This window comes from Thunnus maccoyii, chromosome 21 (assembly GCF_910596095.1).
Source record: "Thunnus maccoyii chromosome 21, fThuMac1.1, whole genome shotgun sequence".
NCBI classification, from domain to species: domain Eukaryota; kingdom Metazoa; phylum Chordata; class Actinopteri; order Scombriformes; family Scombridae; genus Thunnus; species Thunnus maccoyii.
In genome coordinates, this window is record NC_056553.1 from 7,091,223 (window position 1) to 7,115,015 (window position 23,793).

At 38.8% G+C, this 23,793-nt stretch overlaps 1 protein-coding gene and 1 long non-coding RNA gene across 2 annotated transcripts in view; one reads left to right on the plus strand and one right to left on the minus strand.

The window, feature by feature from the left end:
- Positions 1–22,371, plus strand: part of tmtopsb (teleost multiple tissue opsin b) — a 35,754-nt gene extending 13,383 nt beyond the window's left edge. The window contains exons 3-4 of the mRNA XM_042399524.1: positions 12,792–13,025; positions 20,349–22,371. Of these exons, the coding sequence (XP_042255458.1) occupies positions 12,792–13,025; positions 20,349–20,657 (543 nt within the window). The 3' untranslated portion in view covers positions 20,658–22,371. The remainder of the gene's footprint in view (positions 1–12,791; positions 13,026–20,348) is intronic.
- On the minus strand, positions 771–12,554 carry LOC121888146. The gene is made up of 3 exons (XR_006093150.1): positions 12,116–12,554; positions 11,795–11,967; positions 771–1,306 (listed from the first exon to the last, which is right to left on the minus strand). It is a non-coding gene; the product is annotated as an uncharacterized LOC121888146 (long non-coding RNA).
- Positions 22,372–23,793: the final 1,422 nt, after the last annotated feature.

Consider the following 23,793-nt stretch of genomic DNA (forward strand, 5'->3'; position numbering starts at 1 on the left):
TACTTTATTATTTTCCTGTTCTGCTCTGCTCATTTGCTGCTGCGAGGTAATTTGGTTGCATTAAGCTGCTGCTATTACTCATCACTTCCTGCTTAACAATAAGTGCATTGTAGTGTGAAGGCAGTGTGGTGAGCATTTACTGTGAAACCACAAATGGTGACAGGGCCATTTGTGGTTAGCTAACATTACCAAACATCAGCTCAATATATCTTTTTCTAAAAGTACACTGAACAACAAAGCTTCAACTGGTGATTCATCACCTCGTGGTTTTTAAAAGTCGATATCTGTTCACAACACCAGTTATCCTAAAGCACAACTTGTGTGTGTTACATTTATTAGACAAGTGATCTGTCCTCAGGTCAGGTATACATTTAACTGAGGATTAGGGATTATAACGACGCACCCTCATCTAGGTCAGTGTAATTAAAATATGCACACGCCTGCATCTACATCTCCACTTACACTTAAGAACTTATGTTTTACACACAGTCTCATGATAAGTTGCATAAGAATGATCCCAATGAGATGTTATACAACACTGTGGATCAACTGTGTTGTGTTTAAAATGCTTGGTGAGAGGAATTAAATTTATTTAAGACATTTGATGGATATCTGAATCAGTATTAGGAGAGAAAATCTCTCTATGATCTGTGGTCCACATAAGCTTTTGCCAGAGCTTTCAACCAGATCTCCTGGTTGTCGTCAGCAGAAGGAGTTTGCTCAGTTGTCCTGGCTCATATATTCTTTCCATAACACAGACTTCACCAGACTAATGTTATGGTGTATTGTTGTAGTTCAGACAGAGCTCTGAAGTCGGACTTGCATATAGATGATTTGCATCAGTTGACTCAGTGGCTCCTGTTTGGCTGTTAGCTGACAGGTAACATCCAATCATAGCCATACAGGTGTAAAAGGCAGCCTTTATAACCTGTTACTTCTCACTATTATTGTGCTGATATGCTACCTCCCCCACCCTAACCTTCTTATATGTTGAAAAGGGGACATTGCTTTTTGTATTATAACAGTTCAATTTAGGACCCAAATGCACACATAGACCAGGAGACGCAGGAATGGTTAAGGACAGTTTATTGTAGCTTGAGTTGAAGATGGTTCTGATGGCTTAGCTGAGTGTTTTTTGGTTTTGGATGTGGCAAAGGGGCTGGGAATGGCAGAGCGGAGCAGGCAGAGGGGCTCAAGGCAGGGCAGGGCAGAGCAGAGCAAACAGGGAATCCACAATCCAAACTAGCAAACAGCAGGTGAAAATGAGGTTGACGTGGTAGGTGTACTGGGAGCTGGAGTGGTGAACCTGAGGCACAGGCAGAAAACAGAGTTAGCAGGTTAGCAGGAGGTCAGAGAAACAAACAAGTAGCTTACAAGAACCACATTGGTGACTGGGTGATCCGGCAAAGTGTGGAGAGATGAACCGGGGCTTTATACAGCTGTAGCTTGTGGAGTTGATTAGTAGATCAGTTGCAGGTGCTCAGGTTGAGTGGGAGAGGGAAACCAGCAGGCCAAGCCCAGCATACGCCCCCCCTCCCCCCAACACACACACAAACACAGAGAGAGACAGACTGGGGACAAACATGAAACACTAGGAAGGGAAAATCATGGGAAAACAAAGGGAAGGGGGAAGTATAACTGACCTCCTAACATTTTGTGTTAGGATGACATTTTCTGTCATTTTTATACTGTTAAACATAGTCAAGGTTCCAAATCTTGAGGTGAATCCTGATAGTCAAAAGTCAGGGCTTCAGTCTGCTCTTTGTTTGAAAAGTTACCTCTACTTCCTCTTCGTGATGACATCAGATTGTTCGTGTATGCCCACAAATGGCCGCCCGTTGGTAGACTTTCTTGCTAAGTTTGTTCCACAGGTTGTTCATGTTGTCCACACACGTTTCAAATTGGATTCGGGCTTGAACATGTATAGATGTCTTTGAAAAGTTTATATTTTGAACGAGAAAAGGAAGTGAAATCCTGCTAGTTTGTTTACCTCTGGAACAGGAAGCAGGAGGGGGACCTTATAGAGACAGGAGCTAAAACAGCCTGTTTCAGACAGAGGCTGAACTGAGGAGCTGCATAAAGAGCCAGTATAAGATAAATAAGGAGTTTTTTTTAACTGTAAATCATGCAAAGATATTCCAGTAGAGCCCCAGAATAAAAATATAGACCTGGAAATATGCATAATACATCTCCTTTAAAGTTTTGTTGACTTTACAAAGATTTCAAGTTTATGTATGTGTTTGTTAGAGGGGATAAGTTCTCTCAGTAGATGCTCGTCGCCGCCCAGATTCTTTAAAAGCTCCCTTAAATTGCAGAGTCCCCCAAATATAAACATAAACATTTGCTATAAATGGCCGCTTGCCTGGCGTAAGTGCCTTCGATTGAAATGTTGCTTTTGTCGGCGACATGCTGCTAAAATTACAAGTAGTCAGATTTTGCAGGCTCAGTCTGAAATTACAAGATGAGATGAGTTGGGAAAAAAACAGGTAAGAGAAGGTCAGAAGAAAGTTGAGAGCAGCTGAGAGAATTTCAAAGACTCGAGTAAGAAAGCTGAAAGTAGTGATTAGGGATGGAAGTAGAGAGCAGCGCAGAGTTTCTGTCTGCAGGCTGGTGTTAATGACAGGATTACAGACGACTAATCACAGAAGACAAAAACTCATCATTTCATTTAACTGTGTGTGTCTGTGAACTGTATGCATGTGTGTGTGTGTGTGTGTGTGTGTGTGTGTGCAGACCAGGGTTGTACAGTAGCTGCCACTGATGACACCAAGGGCGTGTCTTCATATTGATTCTGGGGATGCAGAGGTTTTAATGACCCGTGGAGGAGTTTACATCCTACAAATTATACGTGGTTGGTTTTGAAAGTTCATTGTAATAGTTTTTATACTCAATGTCTTTAACTTTTAAAGCAAAAATGATCATGTGTGGAAGGTTTTAAACAGGTTGACCATCATTTTAGGAGATAATATTGACAAAAAAACATATTTGACTTCAGTAATCTTAAATCCTGTGTAACTGTTTTTGCCCTCAGTGTGATTACACTATAAGCATTATTTCTCATGTCTCATATGTTAATATGTTTGGCAGCTACATGCATACAGAGCTCACTGTTTGCCTGTGCGTCACACGTCTTCTCCTAACTTTGTGTGGGATGGTTAAATGTGTTTGTTCACAGGCCATAAACTGCACTCTGTTCATTTCTGCGAGCTCTGGGTGTTGATGTGTTGATGCTGTTTGCACAAGAATTTAATTTACCACACCATTTGCTGGTTCCTGTGCTATGCCTCTGTGGGTTTCTGTCATGCCTGCAATCACGTTGAAGTTTTCTTTGTGTCTTTGTTTTGTCGAGCAGGGTCTCCACAAAAGTATAATTTATAGTTTTATAAATAAAAAGTTTAAATTTCCTCAATACTGCAACTATTCTTGTATTCCTCGGAGGAAAGCATGAATCCACATCAGCTGTGCAAAAACGTATATTACTACTAAGAAAACTAATCATTTCTCTACAAACTCATTCCAGTTTTCAAGTGGATGGTTTATTATGTTACTCGTGGGAGTTCACTTTTTTTTTTTTCTTGTACTATTTTCAAGTTCATTTGAGATTTAAGTGACAGTCAGAATCCAAAATAAGAAATATGTTTAAATCACCTCAGGCTAACATGAAAATATTCATGTGACTCAAGGATGATTATGGAAGGAAAAAAAGCACAACGGTTCAGCCAGCGGTGATGAATTATGTTTAATCAGATATAAGTTTTGCACTTGAGTTTTAGTTTAAATCTCTTTATGCACAAGATGATTTCATATCAGACAGCATACCAGGCACCTGAAATTAATTTGGGCAATTTTCACTCAGAGGGGACGGCCTGCTCTTCGCAGCCTGGATTTGACCTTTAGACTGGTAGGATGGCTGCATTTCCTCATTTGGTGTAGTTTACAGAGCGGCAGATGATTTCACATCTGCTGGAAGTCATTAAATGCTTTAAGATAGATGGAGGATTAGAGAGGGAGTTGAGACAGAGAAAGTGATGCTTCAAACTTGCTCGTTTAGCCGACGATGCCTTTTCAATTAATTAAACGGAGAAACCGAGGAAAACGGAGCCAGATGTAGTGAGAATTCTCTGTGTCTTCTTGCTTCCTGTCGGTTAGTTTAGAGCAGATGGCAAGTATGTTGATGGACACTCATAGGTGTATAGAGGAGGAGAAATAAACACAGAAAAGTGAGATGGGATGGTTAAATTGAAGAGTTATGGCTGTGGTTTTCTAGTTTATCAGGTTGGCAGCCACATCCTTTTATCATTATGTTTTTTAACGATACAGGTGAGAATTGTAGATACCGGCCTCTCTCTCTCCTGTTACACAAATATTCTGAGGTTTAGGTTCACTTTAGGTGTGGATGTGTATTTCTGTATTTGATAGAGAAGACAATAGACTTTCTGCTAGAAATACTCTGACCTAAAGATATTTTTCTGGTATTTGGTTATATTCTCAGGACCTTTGGTGTGGCTGTAGGTGACTGTAAATCTTCCACAGCTCATTTTACTCTCGGAGTACCTCAGGGATCAATCTTTGGCCCTTTACTAATCTCTGTGTACATGTTTACTTTTAGGTAAAAAAAAAAGCACCAAATCATTTTCCATTTCTATCCTGATGACTCCCAAATGATTCTATTTCATCTTTTAATTTTATTTGTTCCGTTTTATTTTATTTAATCATATTTGTTTATATTTAATTTAACTTGGATCTATGCATTTCTCAGTTCTCTGTTTTTTGTAAAGCACAGAGTAACTTAATTTTGAAAGTTATTTCTTTACAAAGAGTAGTGGGAAGAGAAGAGGGAAGCTGCTTGTTTTTGCTTTTTGGGGGATTATTCTATATTTTTAATTTATTTGCCAACCACCCCATCTTTTTAAAGCTGCTGTCATAAACAATTTTATCGTAACAATAGATCAAATGACTATGTGTAACAAGTGTAGCTCAGAACTGACAAACTCATAGCCAACTCTGCAGTTCCTCTCAGCGCTATGTAGCATTTTAGCATCTTTCAGCTCATTGTTTTGGTTTCACAGCCCGCAACTTTACTGTTCTGGTTAACTCTCACTCCTCTCATTAGTGTAATCCAGGCTCAGCAGGGAGCTGTTGGGAAAATTTTTGATAAACCCTCTGTATGCTACCGTTCCAGCATCGATGGCAGACACATAAAGTTAGAGACTAGCTGGTGACCATTATAGAGCATTTAGCAGCTAAAAAGTCAGATATTTATCTCAAGAGTTGGTGGGGACCAAAACAGAGCTAAAAAGAGAGTAAATATTGGACTCACATTCATCACGACTCCAAATCAATGAATTTGTTGCACCATGTCTGCTGGATATGTAAATAGGCGACTGTTTGCTAACACATTATCACCTTTATAAGGTAATAACATGTCAGTGTTGTATTTACCACTTATTGTGGTAATTTATGCAGATTTAAAGAAACCATATGGTGTGTTGTCATATCACTGCATAATGCAACACTATACTGGTGTGATTTCTCTGAGCTGGTCCAATTCAGTAGGTGAACCACTAACTTCTAAGCAAACCAGTTCAGTTGCATTTTTGCTTCACCAAATTAACTGCTGAGTAAAATAAATAACTGTAAGCAGTGTGCAGTTTTAGTTTCACATACTAATGACATTGATGGGGAAGGTTGAGAAGGCTGTTTGTGATTTTGTTGTTTGATAAAACCCAGTTTTTGCAGAGTTGTCAGATAAGCGTCTTTGTCTCATGTATTTGTTTTGTGTTTGTGAGTGCCTCAGGTGCTTCAGGTTGATTGGAGTTGTATCCTGCACAGTTTAACAATTGATTTTAATCCTCAGTTCAAGTGGCAATCCACTCCAGGTTATTAAGCTATCATCCAAAAATTAACAAGTGATTCGACTCATTAAAAGAAACACGTTGCCAGAATATGAAAACAAGAATTGTTCAGATAACTGCTTCAGGCAATGAACTGGCAATCATCCTAATCACTTTCACAGCTTTGTTATGATATGATGATTTTATTATCTAATGTTGTGTGAGGATATTTGGGAAAAATTGTTGCCACCATAAAAATCTGACTTTATGTGGAGGAAGACAAGAGAAAATGCTCAAGGTGATCCAGATTGGCATCAGGTGGTCTGCACACTGTATATACAGTATATTCATGGATTTGTGTGTGTTTCCGTTTGCATGTGTGTGTATTATTGTCTTTTGGCAGCCGAGGTGTAAGGTGACCTGAGGGAAAGATAATCCTCAGCTTACACAGCATGCATTTTTCTCACTTGCAGGGCACACACTAACATCTCCATACACAGAAAAACTCACCTGCAGAATCTCTTTCATTTCTCTCGTGCATGCATTTGGTGTGCATGTGTCCATCTGTGTGTGTGTGTATCTGTCTGCAGCTAATCTTGCATACTACTGGACCCATCAGTCCAATATTTTTTGTCCACATTTATAGCTGTATGCTCAAGTACCTCTCGTGGTTGCAGTGATTCACAATTGTTGAAAAATCTATTTTATAATGCGTTTGACTCCTCACTCCTCTTTACTGGCCAGTGATCAACAACTGCAGCAAAAGGCATTTCTGGTGATCGGCTAGCCTAAAAACAAGTCTGTTGCGGGCCACATTTTGACCTTTTGTCGTGGCTCAAAAACTGACATTCATAGAAAAGTTTGGTCTCATCTTGAACTGGAGCATCTGCAGGTTAATTCCATACCGGATATATTATGATCCACTAAAGTTAGGCACGATACGAGCTGAATAAATCCACGTTTTTGTTAGCTCCACCGCCATCTTGACTGTAAGGGAGTCTGGAGGGACATTTGAGTGAGATTCAACTCTTCTTGGTTTAGGAGGGGTTTTATTTTGTGTGGTGTGTTACAATAAAATGTTCTACATAATAATAAAATTTTCTAAATAAATAACAATGTTTCAATTGAGAGGTTTGGACTTATCATCCCATTTATTGTGACCTTAATAAGTTAATACAATTAGGTGAACCCAGGACGCTCGGTCACAATACCATTACACTATTCTATGCATCTTAAAGAAAATGACAGACACACCAGGAGGAGATCTGTATTCTACTGAGTACAATCTTCTAGTCTTTTTATACTTTTGCAGATTGGAAGCAGAACATTTTGAGAATAATCCAAAATTGATCCAACCTTCGAACAGGCATCTCGTGACGGTCTGACATGCAACTAATAACTGTGAAATTTTACTTTTCTGACAATCTCACTACGTTACCCACTGACACCTTTCTATCCTGGGACCCTTCACTCCTATCTGTGTCTGTCCCTGTGATTTACACCAGTCTTGGTTATTGCTGATTCCAGCAACAACCATCACTCTTTCCAATCTTATTCTCTCTCAGGCGGGCAGAGTCGGCTCATACATGTGTCTTTGTAAAATGAGAAAGAAGCTGCTTCATTTTCCAGGCTGTCCTTATACATTAAATATATTATAAATGACACACATAATAAAGAATAGGGAAGAAAATCACGACTTTGTGGGACTTTTACTGCCAACGCTTGCAGTTTGTATGGAGCTGGATCTACTCATGCACAGCAGGAAGTCGTGGGCTCCCTGAAAACAGCTCAAACACAGCAGCTCTGACACATTAAATATCTATACTCCCTGCCATGTTTCAAGGCGCCTGTGCAGCCCCCGGGGCCCCTCAACGTTCTGCCTATGCTTGGCCAATTTAAGGGCTAGACTTAAGATTCATAGTGTACTTTCAGGCTTCTCCTCTGCACAGAACTGTACAAATTTTGTCTCCTTAGTCCTTTCCTTTAGTATGATGGACAATCAGGATGAAGACCTCCCACCGACTCAGGTTTTCTGCTGATGCGTAGTCTTGTTTTTTTTTAATTTGTATTATTATCAGTAGGATTGAATTGAAATTTTTCCCTTAGTATGATTGGTGAACTGCACATGGTTTTACATTGAAGAACGGATCAAACTACATTTAGAAGGAATTGAAAAATTATTAAATAATGTGTACTAGAAGTTGTTATTTATATGTTGTATTATTGCAATCCCATGTGAGACGGATCATTTTTAATGGTATGACATGAAAATAAAAATGCATTCATTCATATTAAATTAGGAGATACATTTGGAGCTTCATATTTAAAGGAATAGTTAAACATTTTGGGAAATATGTTTACTTGCTTTCTTGCCAGGAGATAGATGAGAAGCTCAATAGCAGAGAAGCTCGAGTTTCGATCTTCTCATTTAACTCTCTGCAAGAAAGCATATAAGCGTATTTCACAAAGTATCAAACTACTCCTTTACAGGCTCGCCTGTCTCTAATTCACTTGGAAAGTTTTTTTCACACTTGTCAGAGCCATGTCTGCATGACAATCGATAGGCTACTAATTGCATGGATTGTAGCTTTTTCTGTTACCTATCATTCTTATTGACTCTTGGTACCCTGATAGTCCCATGTGCAGCATCACTGATGTTTGGCAGACCAGCAAGATGATGGAACACGTCCTTGATAATGTGACAGTGCCTGGACCATTTTTGACCTGACACATGCCATATTATATATATATATATATATATATATTTTTTTTTTACATCTTCTGTACTCTGCCAGGCGGTGGTCTGAAATATTCTTAAAACATCCTTGACATCTTGCTGACACAGCACCTGTCACCAGGATGGAGAGAGTGCAGTTTGCGTAACGTTGGGTAACATATGACGGATGACAGCTGTGTGATTTCATTCTGCAAATCATCGTTCAATGGATGGCAGCTCAACAACTGAGACCTTATGGTTTTTTTTTTTGCTGTGATAGAACCATACAGACATATCTTTGATCATACATTAATTCATTTCCATCAAGTGTCAAGTGGGATGCCAAACCGCAACCTTTTTAAATGACCACATTGATTTTATCCTTTTAACAATGTTTGCTTGTTTGATAGATTTATAATTGTATTATTTTTCAGCTCTGATGTTTGTTTGTTTGTTCAGACTTTCTGACAGTTTGTTGATTCCTTGATATGGGAGTTTTTCAATCAGCTGTTCATTTTGTCCACTTGCATAATTCGATTTGGATCAAACATGTACGGATGTTTTTGAGGGGCAGCTTCTCGGAGTTAACCAATCAGAGCAGAGTGGGCTCATTAGGAGGGGGCTCTTAACGAGGCAGGAGCTAAAACGGCCTGTTTCAGACAGAGGCTGAACTGAGGGGCTGCATAAAGGGCCAGTATAACGCAAATAAAGAGTAAATCATGCAATGATATTCCAGTAGATCCCCAGAATTTAAAAAAAATGTCTCCTTTAACAATCGTACTCCAACAAAATTTGGCCTAAAAAAAGGTAAAGACAACACATTCTACCCTTGATTAGCCATCCCACATTTCCAGTCTCTGTTATTGAAATTGTTTTTCATAGAATCCTGGAAAAGAAAGATAAAATATGTAACTAGAGGGCTAAAACATCAGTATGAACCCAGCCGAGAAATTGTCAGCAACAATAGCTGTTAGGCAAAGACACATTTGCAAATTTACTCAGAAACCACATACAGTGGGGTTATGTAAAGGTGGAAATTTGCATTCCTGGGCATTTATGGCAATTTTTTTTTTTATCTTGTTCTTCAACTCAACAAGAGCCAAGTTTATTTATGGGGCCACTGGGAAAACACATGCAGACACAGCTTTATATTAAGCTCTGCGTGTAAATGGAGAAGTCATGCATAAACAAAGCTGCACATGATATTTTTTTGACTGTTTGTGCAACCAATAGCTACTTCCCTCAGAGGAGAGTTGGCCTCAGTAGCGCTGGGTATGTCTCTACTTGTAACTCTTAGAAATGGTTACTGATGCGTGAGTCCAAAGGAAGCTGCACAGCCCAAAATCACAGCCCGAATCTTCTCCTTCAGTCTCTCGTCTGTTGACTTTTGACTTTAAAATGATATTGCTATACTTATGAATATTTAGGATTCCTGAATGAAATATTTATGTTGGCAGGATCTGATTGTTTGGGTTTAAATGTCAGTTAAGCCTTTGCAGCTCCTGCATTTCAATAGATGTAGTTAGCTTTTTCCACTGCCAAGCATCTGTCTGCCAATCTATTGATTGATCAATTGATCCTATGTCTCTCTTGCTCACACTCCAGTGCTCGCTATTGACAGGCAGCTGTTTCCAGAAGAAGCAACAAATGGGCGACTTGCCCCTTTTCTACAAGGCTGTGACCATCTTTGTGGAAAGGATTTTGCCTCAGTGAGAATGAGAACTACGGCTCAAACTGTTTCTTAAATCCAGTTTTTGGAGGCTGGATGGTTAGAATAAAAAAACAAGCAAACAAGGAAATACAGCAGGGATTCAGGCAGGGGGCATGTTCATGCTTGCAGGCTCCTTCTGTGAGACAGTGGGAGGTCCACTGCAGTAGAACCTGAAGGATGTCCCCCTTCGAGCTGGTGTAATTAGAGAAACTCTGGAGAAGGAGGATGTCAGTAACGGCCATCAGATTTCAGGCACTGACACTATCAATACGTCTCTACTGTGACGTTTTGAAGGTTGGAGTTTGCCATGAGCTTTGTCAGTCACTGATTTAACTGACTGACTGGTTTCATAACTAATAAATGGAACGATAACTTTAAAAGTCAGCATGGATCATTTTTCAGAAGGAATTTAATATCAAAGGTTCAGCATATTGTGGAAAAAAAAGTAAAACACAAAAAACACAATCACGGCTGTGAGGGGCTCTGTATTAAGTGAGTGAGTGTATAAATAAACATAAACCTTTGAAAAGCATTTGCACCACAATAAGCAGGAAGCAGCCGTCACCATAGATACCGATACGCCTTGCTCACACAGTTGTTGAGTTACATTATGTGCTGTTTCTTTGTAAATGTGTAACATCCCCACAAACGTGTGCTATTGTGTCTGAAGTGACAATATTTTAAGAAAAAGTTGTAATATTCCGAGAAAAATTTACAGTTTAGGTGTTAAAATTGCTATCTGAAGGTAGAAGAAACGATTCCTTAACAACCTTTCATTACCTTTGATTTGTCTTATGCTACAATAACATGACAGTTACTCTCATATAATCATTGCAGTAGAGCTGCAACAATTTGTTGATTAATCAATTAGTTGTCAAGTATTCAATTAATATTCGATTAATTCTTTGGAGTCATTTTTAAGAAAAAAAAAACAGACCGATCCTGTAAATTGATAATGAATGTAATCGTTAGTTGCAGCCCTACATTGCAGTATATCACGTGTCTTTTCATCATGTTGGGTTGTTGTCCATATTGTTTAGAAATAGTTGTTTTTAACAACTACGACCTGCAAAGAGAGAATTACATATAGACCAGGGTAGCCAAGCTAGCACCTATGCTAGCAAGTTAATCTGCTAGCTTGTTTTAGCTTGTTTTTTTGCCTGGAAACTCAAGCTGATATGTAACTTTTAATAAAAAATATTACAATAACACATTTTAGTTGGAATTTATTGTTAAAAATGACATTTGTTATGTTTTTACTTAATTGTTATTGAGGTGTGTCCTTGTTATTATCTGATATTTCTCTGATCAGAGTTGATAGAAGTCCTTTACTGAGTGACAGATCCACAGATTAAACAATTTGATGGAAAATACTGTTAATAGAACTGTGAAAAGTAACAAAAGATCCTTAAATATAACCTGACCTGAATGTAAAGGTTTGTTACACATCTGAAAAGTTGTCCTTGGAAATTAGCACTTTCAAAAAATACTTGGCAGGTGATTGAATGAACCATCTGCCCATCACTGTCTTACCTTGCAAGGCAGCTGTTGTTCTGAACCACCGGTGGTTCGGACACAAGCGCGTAACTTGAAGCCTGTCGAGGTGGATTCTCCTGTGATCTTGTGAATCCAGCTGCCTTGCGAGGGTTTTCAAAATCTGATAAATTAGACATCATGTCCAATTCTCCAATCACAATGTGTCCAAACTAAAGAGAAGTGACAGAAGAAACACAGCAGGTTGATTAATAAACTTACTTTACTTCCAGTGACAGCTGTGTTTTATTCCTCTTGACTGTTTCCCTTATAATAAAGAACAACTAAGCTAGCAAAGCTATCAAAAACTAGCCTACTCACGTCTTTCTCCGTCCGTCACGTGATCCTTCCCTTGCTGGTTGTAGTTGTGCGTTGAGAGTTTCCCATGTTAATGTCTGATCCTGGGAAATTTTCAGTAAGGCAACTCTGAGAAAGTCACTTGACGCTCATTGTTAGTGAAAAGTTAAAAGTTGAAGAAGTCATAGCCGAAACATCTGTGCTAAAAATCTGCTAAATTTATATACAAACCCTTTTTTGTACATATTGGTCAGAATTATTCTCAAAATAATCTGCTAATACTTCATCATATGATGAATTGTGGGATGTGGGCAGTCGTTTCTGCTGGTAAGTTGAGACAATAAAGCCTGTGTTTTGAGGCAGGAAAACAAGTTCTTGAGAGTATTGTCCATAAACTGACCCCCCGGTAGAGTACACAATGACAGAGAAGAAGATTTGTCTCTTAAACTGTTGAATTTTCAGGCTGATGGGATCATGTGTTAGTTTTTTAAAAATACTTTATTACAGGAGTGCATTTTATGTAGATTTACAGTTGCTTACATAGGATTGCATTCATACTTATAGCATTACATTACAATATGTATATATTTTATATTGAAAATAATTATAGTAATTTGAAAAAGAAAATAATAATAATACTAATTAAATGATGGTGAGTCATGGCAATGCATCAATAGTTTTTTCCCTCTTGCTGTCTCAGGTCCGCAGTGTGAGTTCGGTGGTGACCCGCCGCAGAGAGCAGCGAGTGCTGGTGATGGTCGTCACGATGGTGGTTTGCTACCTGGTCTGCTGGCTGCCTTACGGGGTGGCGGCTCTGCTCTCCACCTTTGGCCCCCGTGACCTTTTAACCCCGGAGGCTAGCATCACGCCCTCATTGCTGGCCAAGTTCTCCACCGTCATCAACCCCTTTATCTACATCTTCATGAACAAACAGGTGAGGTGTTCTCTGTCACCGCGCTATCGCTCAAACAGCCGATACTCAAACAGAAGTCATATTTTTAGGGGACTACTTTCAGCCGCAGATTAATTAACATTTGGCGCACTAGTTAGTATTTGCGGCAGCAGTTCATGAAGGATCGACTCACAATAAACTACAGAACCTGAACTCATCATCATCAAGATATATCGAACTTTTGCTACACACACATTACTTGTTAGTGGGATCATTTAACAGTTGCTTCTGGTCATTTCATTAGATTTTTTGACAATAAGAAAAACATTTAATATCACAACCAACTAAACTAAACTACACTTGTGTGTCTAACAAGAGATCGGGTCTAATTATCTGCTCTGCCTTGTAATTGAAGTCATATGAGATTCACATCCAGAGGAGGTTAATGTAGGTGCAAGCAGACCTTCATTCTCCATCTGCTTGCTCCTCATTTACGCCTTCAGATAGAAAAAAAAACTCACTCCCGTATCCCACTACAAAGCCAGAGATAAAATACAATGAGATTGAGGTGCGACATCATTATCACGGTGTCAAAGCCATAACGGCGTCAACGTACCACAACCCTCGCCTCTCCACGTGAGGTTGCGACACACGTCACTGACATTCAAGGACGCAGCACAGGGGAAAAAAAAACAAAACACTAGTGACAAAGAAAGAGGAAGTAATCTGGTCAATGCCATCACTGGCCTTCTGAATTGACATTGACAGTCATTAGTAGATTAGTGTAATAACTGTAACCAAATATTAGCATCACATAGAGGACAGATCATGCGTTATTTTACTCTGCTTGAAGCTCTTCCAGTTACAAAAATGACTCAGAAGTATTATTTTCTTTATCTAATCATCTCTGAATATAATGTGATTATTATAAGTAATGTGACAGCTTCAGTAAAGACACAAACCCTTAAGTAATAGGCTGGATTATACTCAATAATAACTGTATGGCGTGTCATCAGGGTAAAAGTGTTTTTCTGACCAGCCGCACTTAACGGCGGGGTGAAAATCTTGCTGTTACAGAGAGGGGTGACGTGCAATAATGGTTTAAATACAGGGATGAGTCACACAACATCCATCGTGTTGCACTCAGATGTACACGTGAGACGTGACAAAGTACTGAAGTTGTAATGACAATTAAAAAGAGAGCTTGAGAGATGACGAAGACGTTCAAACCTGCATGAAGAGGGCTTGAGTGTCGTATTGTCTCCTCCAGACATGTTTTAAGATGTATATAAAACACTCTACTTTGAATAATTACAGTATTTGTGTCTAATATGGTTTTTACACACAAAAAAAGCTCAATTATCTTGATAAAATCCCTACAATGACATATATACTCTACTCCTCCCTCACATCACATCTATGTAAGTTGAATACTGGCCCGTGATTGGCTCAAAACTACTTTTGTTAGCACAGAGAAACTTCAGCAGATGAACGTGAAAACAAAACTTTGCATATATATCATTCTGCACAGTGAAGCGCCAACACCCAACCGAAGGATCAAAAAGCAAAACACATTATGAGTGGAGGGGGGCTTTAAAGAAATTGGGGCAGTTTTAGACGTTGCTCAATCATCCGACAAGCACCTCGGTCGGAGCGTACCGGCACTGCGTCGGTGCTATTGAACAATTCATGACAGAGTATCAGAAAATGAAAGAAAAAGAGAAGAAGCAAGGACAAATTTTGGATAGAAAAACAGAATTTATTGAGGACAAAGGGGGACTCAATAATGAAAGAGAAGAAAAGAGATAAAAGGTAGTGAAAAGATGGCAGAAACAGGAGAGGAGAGAGATAGAGCAAACAGAAAAAGAAAGAAAAGAAAGTAAGATAGGAGGACTGCTCGAAGGAATTAAATTGGATAGGAATGGGGAAGACAGAAAGAAATGGATGGTAGGAGGAGGAGAGGAAAGGAGGATAAATAGCGAAAGGCTAAAAATAATTAAAATAAAGTCAAGCGATGGAAGAAAAAAAGACAGAAGTAAAGAAAAAAAAGACACAATTCTAAGAAAGTTTTAATGAAAATGTGGCAGGAAGACGGGAGGGAAGAGGGATAGGCTTTCAGGAGAGAAGAAAGGAAAGAAAAGAAAAGGTAGTAAAAGTGGGAATAGATGAAAGAAAGGACTAAAGGAAGGACATGAAGATGAAAGACAGGTAAGAGAGAGAAAGGTGTTGGGCGGGGAGAGTAGAAAGAAAAGTTCTTTTTAATCTCCAGAAGGTAACGTAGCTTTGATTTTGATTAGCATGTGATGATACTATCAGGGAAGGACACACGGAGGCGGTGACCTTTCCTTCTTCTCTCACACATTCACACACACTCTTTTATCTGTCTCTGTCTCTTTTTATCTGCTTCTACCTCAGTCTGTCTCTCAGGGTTTGTTTTTTTTTTTTTTTTTTCCTGTTGGTCTGCCTGTTTCTCTGTCACTTTTGAGCTTGCAAGACATTTAACTTTCTTTGATGATTGACTTGTTACGACGGCGCTCTGTCTGCCGGTGCTGTAGTGAAGTTTTTCGGCGTGTGGTGTTTGTGCGTGTGTGATGATTAAGCTACTAACTGAGCTTTCGGCGCCACAGAGGAACGCGTTGGAGGCCACGCTGTGTGGCGCTTTCAGTCTTCAGTTCCTCCCAGCCCATAACTATGGCAGCAGTGTGTTGAGGCGAGTTGAAGACTTCAAGCGCTGCGCAGATTCACGCCCCGGACCCGAGCTGTCACCGAATAAATTACACCTTTACAGTTCTTAGCATATTTCTGCAAAAGGTGGCGATGTGGACGTCATGCTGTGAATGTAGTTTTCCAGTATTTATAGATTTCAAATTGGTTATGTTTAATATTTTCACCTCATCTTTGGTTGTGTTGCCATAAATGTTGCAGGAAATTTCTGAGATTTAAGCAATGTTTCCATCAACTGTGTTAACGTATTTATGTGGATTACATAATTAGTTTTACCAGGCAGTTTATTTATATGGCACATTTAATACACAAGGAAATTCAAAGTGTTTTAAAGATGCAAACCTTTCACCTTTTGGTGACATTAGCTCAAAGTGAAATGAAAATGAAATTAGATGAAAATAAGTCACCTATGAAACTCATGTATTAGGGTTTGATCAGGTTAGATGTTCTTCACCTCAGAGTTGGTTCAAGTTGTTTAATGATGCAGTGTGTGTGTTGGTCAGCCGATCTCGTTTCGGACTTTCCGCTCCGTGAAAGTTAAAGTAAACTTCACATTCGTCTCACAAAGGTAATTATTTAGTCATTAAATCGAAAAACGCTTGCAAGCGCTGTCTGTTTTGAAGATGAACTCTGGTGTGTGCGCACTGTAGGGTGCTGCACAGCCCTCACAGTTGAGCTCCGCCTTTTTTGTTTTTTAAATTTAATTTTTAATTATTTTTAATAATCAAATAAACTTTTTTTTAAGCAAAAATGCCAGAAATGTGCTGGTTTCAGCTTCTAAAATGTGAAAATTTGATGATTTTCTTTGACATACACTGTAGCAAACTGAATATTTTGGGGTTTTTGGACTGTTGGTTAGACAAACGAAGACATTTGAAGACATAATCTTTGTGAGAAACAGGCTTTTTTTTTTACTATTTACTGACATTTTATAGACTATTAATTAATGAATCAAGAGTAAAAAAAGCAACATCTGCTTAATGTTTCTGCTTTCCATTAGGAGCTGTAGAAGTTATCAGATGCATATACTGTATGTGGTGAAATAATGGTAATTACCTTTTTTAGATGTGATGCATTGTATATTGTAATAATCAACACTAATTTTTTTTGCCAATATTCTTCTTCAGCCCTACATGTCTGTAAGAGAGACAGATGGATGGATTACTGGGTGGTTTGGTGACCATTTGAAGCTGATATTTTCCATCTACATCTGCCAAAACACATTTGCATTTTTTGAGTTCTTACAGTTTAAATGCAGATGTAGAGCAGGAAACTCTTTTTTTTACAGATGAACCAAAGTGGCTTGACGCTATGGGCCGGAAAAGCGTGCGCCGCACTGAGCTGCAGATCAGTGTGTTGATTATTGATTCCTTTTATGTGTTTTATGTAGGGTAGTTTTACCCCGTAATGACTGTCGGAATTAGTTTTCAGGCAGATGCAAATATACTTAAAAGTAACTAGAAATGAGCATGTGAGCATGAAATGAGCAAATGAATATCTTTCAAAATTTTCCCCCTGGGAGACCATAACTCCGGACCCCCGTAGTGGTGGCAGGTTTTCTATATCCACATGATGTTCACAACTTACCTGTTTGTATCCCTGTTAGCAAAAGAATATAAGAAAAGGAACAAAACCAGACTAAAAAGAGGCAAGTAAAATGAATAGAACAGTAAAATACAAAAAAATTAAGAAAAGTAAAGTATTGAAAAGATAACATAAAGGATAAAAATAACAAAGCGCAGCTTTAAAATGCAATTAACAGCCATGGTGAACAGATTTATCTTCAATTTAGATTTAAAGGCCCGTTCTGAAACAATGCTGACTAATATATGTGCGGCTCAACAGAGTATCCTCACGTTTATCAGACAGAGTTTAAAGTGATATTGGTGTTGGTCTCAAGTTGGGCTCGGGCTGAAAAATTGCAGACTTTGTCGGGCTGGAGTGTTTTTGACGTGTGCAGGACTCTGCCTATAGCCAGTGTTTGGTTTGTCCACTGTGGGCTACTGTAGAAACATGGTTTTGCAACATGGCGGCCTCCATAGAAGGGGACCTGCTCCTTATGTAGACATAAAGGGCTCATTCTAGGTTAATGAAAACACAACGGTTCTTATATTCATGTGGATTAAACACTAATTATAACAATATTAAATTTCTGCCAAGTCTGTTCCACTAGATGCCACTCAATCTTACACACTGCACCTTTAAGTAACCAGACCGGACTCATCCTCTGATGACAGGAAGGCTTTGTGTGGAAACACATCAGCAGATTCATCAGCCTGTAAATAAATCAAATGATTAAAAAAAGTGCATGAATAGATGGATGGAAACATTCATTCGTTCAAGAGATTTTACTGCAGATACATATGACACAAATGCATCACAGTACTGTCATGTGTGTGTGTTTGCTTTAAAGACACAAAGATTAAGAGTGACAGGTGAGGATTTGGACCCTCCTCAGTCTTAAGATCCCAATCTGTGCCTGATATCAGCTATAATCCCTGATGACGTCTGCTTGTCCTCCTGCTTCTTCTTCTTTTTTTTTTTCCTACGTTCACCTCAAACATCCTTTTCTCCTTCACACTTCAACTTCACACTTTCCTGAAGGTTTTGCTTTTAAACCAACAGCTTCTTCTTCTTTACAAGTACAGTAGATTAATACACTGGGATGTTAGACACTAGAAGATTTTTTAAAAAACAGAGCGCTAATTTTGAAAGCCGCATAAGTTCCTCGGGGTAACAAAAAAATAATTGGCTCATATATGATGAATTGTCAGCCGAGTGCTTAAGTATCTCTGTTAAAAAAAACCCCACCACAAACTGGTCGGTCTCATTTTGCATATCAGTCACTGCACGTCACTTCTTTCAAAGGGTGGAATCATGCTGGAGGAAATTATTCACTATGATGATGTAATATGAGAGTTGTCATGTTTCATGCAAGCACGCCTGTTTGATCTGCGGCGCCCTGGGGAAATGTAGTAGACTTTAAGTATACGTGTGGAACCGGAGAGTATACTAAGTACACTACGTTTATCCAGGGGAGCACGCAGCCTGCTGGACTCCCAACACGGAGGGAAGAAGGATCTAAATGATAAATGATCTTCTCTTTATTTATTTCTCTTTATCTGTCTGTCGATCATTTATTTTCTAACAGAACTGTACTATTACATAATATAATATCATAATTAGTGTTACAATTACTACTGCTGCTACTTCTACTATTATTACAATGTCTATTAGTATTACTATAATTACTACTAGTTCTCCTACCTCTATCACTGTTACCACTAGTGCTACTGTGTTATCACACTATTATCATACTACAACTACTAGGTGTTGTGATACTATTTCATGTGCCGGTATTTTATTACTGCTATGTGTATTGTTAATATTTCTACCACTATAACTACAACTACAACTCTTAACTATCCCACTACTGCTGCTTCTACTTCTATTTGTATTTCATACAGTGTTGTTTGTACTTTACCACTACTTCCACTTACTTACTACTACTAATAACCAACTTTTAAATGCTGTTACCTTACTACTATTCCCATGGTACTACAACCATTATGTGTGTTACTTTTGATACTACTTCATACTTGATATACTACTAGGTCAACAATTACTATTTCTACAACTACTAACACTTACTAGATCCACTACTAGTGTAGGTTCACTACTTTTTCTACTACTGCCATTAATACACTTATACTTGCGACTAATACTAGTACTGAACAACAGCTGGTACTTCTAATACAAGTACTTATAGTGCTACCATATACTTTACTTTCTATTGAAGTTTACCTTGCTACTACACTAATTAATACTTTAAGACTGCAACTACTAAGTATAACTTTGTCTTCTGCTACTACAACTGCTGCTGTTATTACTACTTTCTATCACACCCACTACTACTTTTTCTACTAATACTATGACCTTGATATTACTAATATAACTTATTTTGATATTAGGTAATAGACTATTATCTGACTACTACCATTACTTCTTTTTATTTTTCTATAATTGCCATTATTGCTATGACTATCCCACCACTACTACACTACTTTAGCAAAATAAAAAAAATACAGGTAGAGGGTTTCTGTAGATAAATACACCACCACACACGTCTAGGGAGTCATAAGTGATGATTGAGAGGATTATTTTTTGTAGAGTCTATACATTGTTTTTTAAGAAAATCCTTATCATTCTGCCTTTAAGTCCCCCTATTTACAATCAGTATATAAACAGTTAAATCCATTGACTGTATATAAATATGGACATCATGACAGCTCCCAAGAAATGAAGGTTGGCTGCAGTATAGGTCATAAGTCCCGCCCCCCTCCATGTTAGCGGATGGGACATGAGCCAAACTAAATTTTTCCCAAAGATGGTTTCTGTCATTTTCGGTCATTCTTATCATGCTGATGTTTGTTCAAGTGCTCGTTTTTCTGATAATTTTGTTTTTAATTAGTTAATTGATGATGTAAAAAATTAAATAAATAATCTACAGTCTTGTTCACTTGTGTCTTTTCTGATTGAACATTTACTACATTTACAACCATATAATCACCACTACGAGTCGCTACTATTCACAACCTTTTAAAATAATGATACTAATCCCGCATATGTGTGTGTTTGTAGTTCTACAGGTGTTTCAGGGCGTTGGTCAGCTGCTCCACCCCCGAGCGAGGCTCCTCCTTAAAGACATTTTCGCGGGCGACCAAGACGCTCCGAACCGTCCGCCAGGAGAAGGAGCACCAAGTGTCCGCTGCCGCCCCCTGTTCAGTCATGCCCACTCCCAACTCCATCCACGGATCCTCACAGGGAGCCAACGACGTGACTCTGTCTCCATCGAATCCGGCCTCTGTCGCTTCCCACATCCGTGCTGCTGCTGCTGCTGCTAACAGCCCCAAACCCAAACTGATTCTGGTGGCTCACTACAGGGAGTAAGAGCTGGGAAACAACAACAACAACAACAACAGGGGACGAACATTTGCAGAAAGGAACAATGAGCGGGGGCACAGGTCTCCAATTAAGAAAAAAAAAAATCCTCATAATAGTGAAAAAAAAGCAAGCTCGGTGGGAGTCTTAAATACAAACTGGGACATTTTATTCCCTTAACAGATTATCATTGTTCTGTGAAATCGGCAAACAGGGACACATGCAAAACGCCAGTCTCACCCTGCTTACCAGAGGCACTGTATACAAAGCAGGAGGTAGAAATGAAGACTAGGGCTAAACATAGTGCTTCGTGTTAAGATTACAGACTTCTGTCATTAGAATGTATCTGCTGTAATCACATCCATCACACAAGAGCACAAATGTTGCGTCGAAGCTCACTTACCTCTGCCGAAAAATTAAGCAGAAAGGGCCCAGAGGGAGGCATCCAGGATCACGAACATTTAACAAACTTGTGTAGTTTTGTCTTGGTGTAAAAGACGACGAAAGGGTGGCCGTTTGCTTCCGCACATCAAGACAAATAATTTTAGTTTGACGCGTGGGGGGAAAAAAAGGTCAGGGGCTCGAGGTGTCAGAACGCAGCCTACGCAGAGCCAACATGAAGAGGCTGATTACAAAATGACATGTCCACTGTTTTTTGGGGGGAAAAAAACGATGCCTGCTTTTACAAAATGCTTGAAAGAAAGTGACGTTGTGGGTTAGTACTGAAGTGATTTCTCACGCCGGGAGAGGTCCGCTTACAAAACTACATGTTTATAAGGACAGGAAGATACACTTGATGCAGCGAAGGTTTTGGAAATTAAGTGTTTTTTGGAATAAAACCCTTTATTTGTGAATTCAGATGTGTATATTTTTGGAAGATTTGTTAATGAATGTGAAGTGTGTAGCATCTTAAGGGGAGCGTGTTCACCGCAGGGCCGAGAATCATCACGTTTATTAGGCCCGGCGTTAGCACGTTAGCGATGGAACTAAGCACGATAGCACTTTACTGATTCAGAGGAACCAGATGGAGAGGAAGACGTGAAATTGCATTTGCCGCACCCCATTAATTCAATTACATACACACACACATACAAAAAAAAAATATATCCACGTAAATAGGTCAAGCCTTTTGCTTGTATTGATGAAGTATATTTGTTACGTAACTAAATAATGTTCTCTCTTAATCTGAGAAATAATTCAGGAACATTTTGGAGAAGCATAGCGTTCTTTGGCGGAGATTTCATAAACTGTTTGGTGGTGGGGTTTTTTTGTAAACGGAGCAATGAGATATTTTGTCAGCTCAAGTGTGTAGCTACTGTTAGCAGGATTATTCTCCCTTTTTTTTCCCGATGATAATTCGGTTGAAGAAGGGGGTAAAGCGTTTTCTCCTGACCCCGTTTCCATGGCTGATATTTAAAGATTTGATACAGAGTATTAAAGGTTTGTTAGCAGTGTAAAGCAACAATTTATGCAATTTAGAACTGTCAAGGTTTTTAATTATGCCTTTATTTACACTTTGCGGCGTACAGGCCATCTGTCATCGATGCGGGGATTGTTATGAAAGCCATTAAAAGGGACATTTCACAAGGTTATGAGGGACATGTAAAGAGATTTCACTGTTTTAAGATGTCTAGATGTTTCTGAAGCTGCTGTTTAGTGGAAATGTGGTTTTGTGTTTGTGTGTCTCCTAATGTATTTTTCTTTGCTTATGTAACATAAATGAAATCATGTCACAAACAGATTTGGACGTCTCGATCTTTTTTCTGCTTACTTCATCCAAAGTGTGTGTCTTCCTTCAGAAAACTGGAGCGCACTGTCACTTTCTCTCTCTCATTCTTTTTTTTCCTCTTAGTCATACTCAGATGTGTTGATTAATCCATCAATTATTAACGTGGGTATTATTTACGGAAGGGAAGCAGATTAATGTTCTAAATTACAGCCTTCGTCGCGGTGAGAAACAAGCAGCATCTGGAGAGTTAGATTGGAATATTAACTGACGGCCATGAATGAATAATGAGCCGAGGGCTGCAAATACACCTCAGCTGCTCAGAGTAAACCTTTAATCTGAGAGTAATACTCCACCCAAATGTTGTGTTTTGGGTATTCAAGGCCTGTAGGGTATTAAACATACCTGTGAAAAATTGTAGTCGGCTTTGTCATGTGTTGTGACAAAGAGGGCGTCCGCAGAAGAGTTTTAATTAAAACCTTGTGTAATTTACTAAAAACAAATACACCATAAAGTCTGGAAAGAGCAGCGTTAGCTACAAGCAGTAGGGGAAAGTAGCTAAGTACTTTTACTCAAGTACAGTTTTCAGGTACTTGTATTTTCATTGAGCATTTCCATTTGATGCTACTTTAAACTTCCACTCCACTACATTTCAGAGGGAAATATTGTACTTTCTACTCCACTACATTTATTTGACAGCTTTAGTTACTCATCAGATGAAGATTTGACACAATGGATAATATAACAAGCTTTTAAAGTACAACACATTGTTAAAGATGAAACCAGTGGTTTCCAACCTTTTTGGCTTCCAGAAAGCAGTGTGTAGTCGGGGTCACATTTCACATGTCTATGAGTTAACAGCTCCACCAAATAGTGATTTTTCCCTCTAAACTTCTCACATGCTTTCATTTCAATAAATGTTCAAATGATCCAATATTTCACCAAAAAATCAAAGATTAGAGAAAAAGTCCAAAAACTGAAAACAGATTTGTGTATCAGAACTTTGTTTTTTCTTCTTTCCTCTCCCATTAATCATCTCACGACCCCTCAGATTTGTCTGGTGACCCTTTGGAGGGGACCAACCCCTAGGTTGGGAACCACTGGACTAAACTAGCTAACTGTATATAAAGTAGTTGAAACTAGCTCCACCTCCAGCAGTTACAACAGTAACATGCTGCTCTAACACTGATGCTTCACTATTAATAATCTAATGATGTCATATATAAAAATATATCAGTCAGAGGGACCAAACCACTACTTTTATTTTAATACTTTAAGTACATTTTGCTGCTAATACTTATGTACTTTTACTTAAGTAGGATTTTCATGCCGGACTTTTAATGGAGTATTTTTACATTGTTGTGTTGGTTGTGTTGGTAAAGGATCTGAATACTTCTTCCACAGCTGGCCACAAGTCAT